The sequence below is a fragment of the Echiichthys vipera genome (assembly GCF_963691815.1).
Source record: "Echiichthys vipera genome assembly, chromosome: 6".
Taxonomy (NCBI): Eukaryota; Metazoa; Chordata; class Actinopteri; order Perciformes; family Trachinidae; genus Echiichthys; species Echiichthys vipera.
In genome coordinates, this window is record NC_139831.1 from 7,904,654 (window position 1) to 7,913,759 (window position 9,106).

General features: G+C 39.4%; 1 protein-coding gene across 1 annotated transcript; it reads right to left on the reverse strand.

Moving 5' to 3' along the window:
- Positions 1-241: 241 nt before the first annotated feature.
- On the reverse strand, positions 242-8,059 carry cfl1 (cofilin 1). The gene is made up of 4 exons (XM_083914737.1): positions 7,987-8,059; positions 2,647-2,957; positions 2,484-2,560; positions 242-1,244 (listed from the first exon to the last, which is right to left on the reverse strand). The coding sequence occupies exons 1-4, from the start codon at positions 7,987-7,989 to the stop codon at positions 1,132-1,134; spliced, it is 504 nt and encodes a 167-aa protein (XP_083770863.1). The 5' UTR covers positions 7,990-8,059; the 3' UTR covers positions 242-1,131.
- Positions 8,060-9,106: the final 1,047 nt, after the last annotated feature.

The window sequence follows — 9,106 nt, forward strand, 5'->3', positions numbered from 1 at the left end:
GATTTTGCGCCTGAATTACACTTAAATCGAACTCGACAAGTAGATTTTAGACTTTCGTGCAGTGTGATCTTGGCATCCTTGAGTGACTTTACAACGGGTGCCATCCACCACCACAATGCTAATAGATTTCTTTTAAAACGATACCTTGTGACATATTACCAAACGTTGAAACCCCATGGATTTGAAACAGTACGCCAGCAGCTCTGTGTTCAAATAAATAGAAAAAGAGCAGAACAAGTCAGTAGTTTAGTGCTTTTTATTAGAGATAAGGAGACGATACAAAACATCCACCATTCAATATTCAGTCTAAACTCTGACCGCTGGTCTTTCATATACACATCGCTCCCCATCAGACCTTCATAACACCAACGTTTTTACTTCAAGGAGATCCTGGTTTCAACAAGTACAAGGAATGTTGTCTGTTAACTACATCAAATGCCATGGTTTCCGACCCAGAACTGGAAATTAAAAGAAATAAATCACTAAAATTTTGGAATTTGCATGTTCAAAACAAAACAAATGGAATAACAAAACAAAAAAAAGATATATATATATTTAACCGTTTGCCCGCCCCCAGAGAAGGTTTTGATACATTTTGTGAATTAGTTTATACTAAAAACTAGTCTCAACTACACACTTACAAAACTTAACTAGAAGTTTGGCAAAAAAAAAAGTAGTTGGAACAATTTTTTTCAGGATTCAATGGTTTGAAAACTAAAAGTTCTTGTCTGTCCTCTTCTCTGCAATCATTCAAATGAAACCCAGAAAACAACAAAAAAACAAAACCCTGTCTTTGAACATGAACAATAGGTGTATTTAAGTTTTAACATCTTCATCATCCTTCATCAGTTGTATCTTAATTTGTTTCCTTGTGTGTTTTGTTCATATTTTTTATGTTGCGTGAACTGGAATGACAGTCTGCAATTGTGGAATTTCTTTTTTTTTGTTTTTTTAAACTCACTTGACCCCAAAACCCACCCAGAATATCCCACCCCGAGAGTCCCGCAAATAGTGCTGGTTCTGCATTTGCCCTTCTCCGAAACCACACTGGAATGAACAGCTAAACCCAACAGATGTGTCTGAAAGGCCTCGATTGAAGCCAGAGAGGAGGAGGAAGGGGGGGGGGGATATTTATATAGGGGCTCCTTCCAGGCTGACTACTGACGAGCCGCCGAGCTTTTCTGCCAGGGTGTGCCGGTCTTTAAGGTCTTCCAAACCGTTCACCTGCCACTCGTGCTTAATACCTGAAATTAAAGGGTTTTAAAAACGTGTCAGAGTTACAATATTGGACAAGTTCTCAGACAAAGATATGTGACTTTTATTAAAGATCCGGGGAACAACGCTGTCAGGAACCTTAACTTGTAACTGTGCTTTTAAGGCTCATTTATGTTCCCGTCATGTTCAAAAATAGAAACGTTCATTTCACACGATATAACTGTCACTACCCAGATACTTCCTTCATGTTGCATACAGCCACTAGAGGGCAGCTCAGAGTCAAAAGTTCCTAACTCAACTACAAACCTCTGCCTCTGAAGAAAGCAGCAGAGGCAACGTAATGGAAGACCATTAAATATAGCCAAGATATCTGTGAAACACATCACCTCCAAATGCAGAGAAGGTCGATAATTACTTATGAGTTTTTAACCCAATTGATATTTTAAGTTAGTAAAACTTTCCTTGAGGCGGGAAAAAGGCGCCATCATAATGTAAAGTGTGTGAGACGGGAACTCACGGGCGTGGCCGGCGCGAGGAACACCACTGCGCATATTCAGCACGCTGTATATCACGGAGGTAAACCCAGAAACTTTTACGGCGTACGCGCCAGGCGAGCAGTTCTCCCTGGATTAAATAAGCACCTTTTTTCGATCAGGCAGTTCCAATAATTTATAAATTTTGTGTAGTCTTGCTACACTACACACGATTTCCGCTGGTACCGCTCCGTTATTCTCGTATCCATAAGCTTCCCGATAAAAGTACAGAGCGAGGATTCATCTGTATCTGTAAGTAGCGTTAATAAATGAGCCTTTATTTCAGCAGAATGTCATTTGTTGCCATAAAATATCTTAAATCAGAAAGGACAGCCGATTACCTCAGCTCACAGAACATGATTTTGGATTTCATCACCTTGACTCAGTCCTCACCATGTAGCTTCTGTTGTGTTTTGAAGTTAATGTGTTTTAATGCGTCCTGTCTGGCTTGCATGTGTTTAAAACTGCTTTTAAAAAGGGTGCATTTAAACGCATCATAACACATCCAAACAAATTCTGCCTTTTAACACCTAAAAATAAAACGTATATTCATTTATATGTGTATTTATATTCAATTAAGAAAGTTTGGGTCAATAAACTGTCACCATGTAAGCTTAAAAAAACAAGTTAAAGGAGTGGGTAGTGTAATAAATGAATATCCTCCATCGTGGTATTTTGCAATATATATTTTCTGAGTCTAACAAACCCAAACTAAACATACAAACTGCCATTTACCTTCAAATTTTCTCTTGATAGCATCTTTTGAGCTGGCATAGATCATCTTGCTCTTCAAGGGGGCGCTATCTGGAGCCCTGCGAGTGGGGGAGAAACATTATTAAAGCCAAATATCATTTCCATGATCGTTATCAGGCCTTTAATGTCTTTTTCCTGCCCTCACCAGAAGATAAAGACCAGGTCCTCCTTCTTTGTTTCTTTGGTCTCGTAGGTGGCGTCGTACAGGGCGTAGCGGCAGTCGTCTGGGGGCAGCATCTTCACAAAGTGAGAGTATGGGTCGTGGACGGTGGTTCCCAAGTCACCCAGCAGGATCTCTTTGCCTTCATCCAGAACAATGTTCTTGAGGTCCTTGCTCATGCAGAACAGGATGGCCTTCTTCCTCTTCCTCTTCTCGTCCTCGTTCGCCTGAGCCTTACGCACCTTCATGTCGTTGAAGATGGCGATAACTTCATCTGTGACTTTCACACCGGAGGCCTGCGGAGAGAACAATCTGTTACCTCAAGAGTTTAATGTACTTACAGTTTAACGCAGCAGCTGATAATGCACCGGAAAATCATCATTTTTTAATCTCAGCATACGACGTTATAGCCGTTATAGTTGCAGGCCAAACGGATTAATAATGTAGGCGTCAAGTAATTAAAAACATACATTACACAGGAAAAAGAGAAAATAAATATGAATCACTTTCGATTGATTTTGGGAAAATCATGATGTAAATATAAAATATTTAAATGTAAATGGAGACTTCCATGAGTCAGGAGGCAGTCCAAAACCAATAAACAGTATTTTTTTAAATAAACTTCAGCTTTTCAAATGTTAATATTTGCCAGTTTTATTAGTCCTGTGATATTAAAACTAAATACATTTAGTTTTATTAAACAAGCAGTTTGAATATCTCAATGTGGGCTTTGGGAAATGTTGATATATTGACATTATTAATCTAGAAAATAACTGACAGCCTTAAATAACCTGCAGGAGAAAAGCAGGTTTTGGCATTTGGTTCAGGCCAGTGGAGCGGCATTTGAGTTTTAATGTGACATTTATTGTTCTTATGCATTTCAGACCTGCTTCCCTGCTGGGTTAAAGCAGCTGGTAGTTTGTATTCTAATATTTGGTGATAAAAAGTATTTAAGACTTGTTAATATCTGTATTTTTGCAGAGCATCAGGTCCATGGAGGCGGGTTTCTGTTTTTCTGTGTAGTCCACCACCCTGGCAAATGAGACGGTGTTCTTGTCTTTTTTTTTATCGGTTTGTTTTGTCGTCATCTGCCATCATGAACTTCACTCAGGTTGCATCTCGGTTAGGCAGTCAGGGCAGGATTAATGCATGTTGTGGTTACGTTTTCAGTTACTATAACCCTGTGTGTTAACTCACTTAAGGTGCAAGACATATTGATCAGTGTGCAGTGGCTCTTAACCCCTGTCCGGTTAAATTTCTGTAATAAAAATATACTCTTTACCTCCTTGACTGTCGGTCCTTACGCTAATGACCTGTAGTGCGTTTAACATTAGTTTCAGCCCTTCTCCACAGTTAAAGTTTTGCCTGAGCGAAGCAACAGTTAGATGTTTTTAATGAGCCAGGAGGTGACGATGACTTCAGTACAGTAAATACAGACGTCATAAGGCTGAAGAAAGGCCTGAGAGGGCGGCATGTGACTATCACACGCACACACACACACACAGCATGAATGCTCCTTATGAGGCCGACTGAAATTCAAAAGGTATAACCCTGACGAGCTGTTGAACACGGTGGTAAAAGAGTCAAATCGTAACGTCATGTGAAAATAGACTTCTCTTTATTGATCCCTTTGGGGTGACTCCCACAAGGAAATTGAGTTTCCAGCAGCTTACAAAAACACAAGGGAGGTATGAAAAAATACAGTATAGGATGACCAATAAACTCTTAGCTAAATAAATACAGACAGTATAAAAACAAGCAATAAACTCTAAGTCAAATATATGGAGGTAGATGTAAGAATACTGGTCAAATAAAATTAAATAAGATAAGTTAAATGTAGAGGAAATGTATAAGATAAAATATGTATGACTGTTTAACTGCAGAAATGAGCAGTAAGATTAGATTATTGCACTTAGGTGGATAAAGTTATTGCACTAAAAAGAAGATAAGTGTCCAGGTGTGTAAGAGTCTAGAGAAAATGATCTAATTGTGAAAAAGAAAACAGGGATTATTTGGTCAGTACAGCCTTTTATCCCATTATTATGCATCAGGTCAGACTGTAATAATGCTGAAGACCAGACGTAAAAATGTGGCCAGTACTGCACGTCCAAAGTCCGTCTCTAACACGAGTAAGTCCAGCTAACAGGTGTATCCACGTTTCTGTGACTGTGACCGGTGCGTATAAAACATTACACAAGTCATTTCAGAGGGAACAGCCATGTCTCTCTCTCTGTACCATAAAGATGACCATGTGGGTGAGGGTGTGGTCAGGAATTAAGCGTTTGAGGGCAGGGTTCAGAGTCAAACAATGGGGCTTCTGTAGAGAGACAGAATACAAGTCACATCGCAGAGTTACAGCTGCTCCATAACTCACTCAATCAGGTCTTCTGACTCTGTTTAAAGGCACTCCACCGCAGGGAAAATGCAGCCTCAGGAGAAGAAAAGTGCTATCTACAAGCAGTACGTCCACGGAAAAAAAAAAAAAAAGACAACAATGGGACAGGAAAGACGGAAAAGGAACCCAACTGCCAAGCAGCAAAGGCAGGCGGTGTATGTTTGCTCAGGGCGTACAGACCACTATGAGATAACAGTGAATTTAAGAGTAATAATTAACCAGCAAACAACCTTAACTCACTTCCTTAATCACCTTCCATCAATAAAATACAGAACTGAACTTATAACTGGGAAGAAAATACAGCCAAATCTATCTTAAAACTATTTACTGAGGTTTACAAATGTCTAGACTTTACATACGGGACAGCACGTGACACAGCATTCTTCCCCCCTCTGTGATACTCAAATTATTATGATCACGTGATTTGGACGCCTCATTTTACATCTGTAAAGCCAATAACACAGTTTCCACGTCTTCCTTCCTACTGCATTGCTTTGGCATAACTTGCCATGATCTTGTTTATTTTTGTTGTAGCAGCAAAGCCAATATCACCGTGGTGATTGGGAGCTTTAGCCTTATCTAATCTCAGCCCGGGATACTTTTCTTAACACAAGTCAAGGTTCGAATGACTCAGTAAAAAAAAAAAAAAAAGTAGTCAAAGTCTTGAGTTCCTGTAGACACAGTGACAGTTAAGATTTTAGGCCTCCGAGCAAACACAGTCCAAGTGGGTTCATGTTCAAACTTTAAAAAATAAAACACTGCAAAAAGGGAAAGTTTGCAGAAACTGCGCGTGCTGGGTAATAGCCTTCTTCATACTGCTGGATAACAAAAGATAAAAATGTATTATATTACAGATATACTATATTTTTTGTGTTGCACAAAAAAATATAAATGTTTGATGACTATTTGAATAGAGGCCCCTCAATTCCCTCTTGGTATCCAGCTGTTTAGCCTGACGTCACACCCTTTCAAAATACGATTTCCGGGTCCAAACGCTCCGTTGAAATAAAACAAACAACGGCCGAACATTCAGTCTTTTTCATCCCTAAAAAAAAAAAACACAGGTAAAATGACAATTACGTTGTTTTTGAAAACTCAGATCCGTTCAAACAACAGGGAATACGGCACTGCTGCGTTAATAAAATACAACAAGGCTTGGACCCAGAAATCATATTTTGAAAGGATGTTACGTCACGGCTGAATATTAGCTTAATGGCGTGACAGGTGTGCAGTGTGTAAAAACGGATGCAGCATCGGAAATGCCTCCGATACTCCCAAAATTGCTGGTATCGGAGATTATCGCAGTCCGGGTGTCGATGAAATACCAATTAATTTCTTAGAAATAGCCATAATTGCTGGTATTGGAGATTATCGCAGTCTTTGTGTCGATGAAATACCAAGTAATCTATTAGAAATAGCCACAATTGCTGGTATCGGAGATTATCGCAGTCTTGGTGTCGATGAAATACCAAGTTATTTATTAGAAATAGCAATCTATTTAGCTCTGACACGGTTCTTCTTAATTTTCAATTAATCAGTTAATAATTCTTGGTTCTTAAGTTAAGTTGGTTACTAATTCATCTTATACTTTGCTGTTGCGCTACTGTTTAATGCTGTTATATTTAAAAATAAATGGCTTCCATTTGCTGTATTCATTCATGTTTTACAAAGGGTTTAACCTGAGCCAGGCCTTCCCACAATGATAATCACATAACAGTCCTGCAGGTGTAGTATGATTTTTTACTTTAAATGCACTGGTATTTATATCTGAACTCGGTATCGGCGATACCCACAGCACGAGTATCGGAATCGGTATGGGGAAGGACAAACTGGTATCAGACCATCCCTATTAAATGAGATGCGCAGCTAAAAAGAAGATGCGCAGCTAAAAAGAAGATGCGCATTACCGAGCATGAAGACCCTGAGACAGCAGCGGGCCCGTTAGCTTCATTCAGCTAGTGGATCCAACACTGCCCAAACTGGCGTTACATAATGGGTGACACTCCCGTCAAATATCTGCTCCATCCCGATAGATACACGGCGAAATGATCACGGCAGTAGAGTCAATCTTAATGCAGATCTTGTTACAATAAAAGCCCCACCGGTCAAAATGGTCTTTGCACCAAATTCAGGGTGGGGCCATGAATGCAGCACACGCACGTGTTGCTATATAAGGAGAAAAGCTCTGTGCCGTTTCGTCAATTAACACATTTCGTGTCTTACTCGGCTATAAAACTATAAAATTGTACATTTAGTGTCACTGTAGGGAGGAATAGTGAGCTGGTTTTGAGCACAGCCGGCGTATGAAGTGTTAGCGAGGGGAGCCGTGTGCAGACAAAGAGGGGGAATCACAGCCCATAATGGGTGTCATTTTACTGCCTCTGCTAACAATACCGTTAGCTGGGTTAGGTTAGCACCCCGAGGCGCTGCTGCACCTGCCGTCGACGAGCAGGAGGAGAAAAATAACGGAAACAATGACGCAGGGAAGAACCCCGAGAACGGCGTCATGACAACGGCGTTCCATGTTCGAACAGACGAGGCCCAGAACGGCGTCATGACAACGGTTGTTCCACGTTCGAACGGACGAGGCCTCGGCTTCTTTCTGTCGGCGGAACACGGAGGAAATGGCGCCAGTTGTTCCGGGGACCGTTAGTCGTATTATCGGGTCCGTTATCACAGTATAGCAGAGGAGCTAACTCGCTAGAAAACCGGCTAAATTTGATGTTAAAATGCAGCTTGTGTGGAGGCTTTGTTAGCGGTCCATCCTCCCCGGCGTTAGCTGCGGCACAGAACCCGGCTCGCTACGTTTGATGCTAAAAACCAACACTTTTATCCGTAAAATGAACACAAAATAACCACAAACCTTCCCCAGGTTTTAGGATTAAGTCCATATGTGTGTAAGAGTCAACAAAGACGGTGTTTGGACCTACCATGGCTGCAGCTCTGAGTCGGTCAGCGTCTGTGTGGAAATTGAATGGACTGTGATGATGAAGTGTCGGTCTCGCTCACACACACACTGGATACACAACGTGAACGCGCCTATAAAGCGCGCCCCGGGTGGCTGGAGCAGCGTGCACGAGCGGGAGGGAGCGCGTGTCTTTTTAACCATGATTGCCCGGAAGTTTAACCCAATTTCACTTCTATTATACTATATATATATATATATATATAGTATTATATATATCTTTTCAGGAGTTAATAATAATAATAATAAAAAAATAAGGAATTTTATTCAGGACACAATAGAAGGTACAATAACAAGTACTATAATAAATACAAACATATATAAATTAATATACAAGATAAGATATTCCTTTATTAGTCTCACAAAGGGGAGAAATTCCTTTTCACAGCAGCAAAGTGGAAAGAAAACATAAAAGCATCACCTAAGAAACAATACATTGTAGAAAATATAGAAAATATATGAACAATATAAACATTAAAATTAATATAAATAATAAGAATAACAGGAACAATATATCGATCCTTTTTAAATATACAGTATGCATAGTATTTCTAATATATAGTTAACATAAGATAAAAAGGTCAGCTATCTTCACTTATACTAACAGGTGCGCCACTGTTATGATGATGAGTGCAATAATTGAATTAAGGGTTATTTTTATTAAGTATTATATGATTTTAAACAATCTAGTCCTGAAATCATTTGTTCCTGAGTACATTAAGTCCTGATTTTACTTGTGATAACACTTCGAGTATGGCAAATATAATCTAAATAATAATTAGCCTCAGATCAGTACATTATGTACACAAATTAAACAGCCAAGAACGGCAAAATGAGGATAATAAAGTACATTTTTAACATATTATCGAACTCTACTCTGCCCTACAGAGCTTAAGTGCAGTAACTACTACAACATTCAAGATAAAAAATGTCTTTAAAGTTTGTTTATTCTACCAACAAATGAATATTTGACACACTGATGATGGATTATGGTTTACTAGTTTGCCATTTAATAATTATTATCCAAATAAATCCTAACATCCATACTTTCAGGCCAAAATTGTGCAGAAATCATGTTGTTTTTG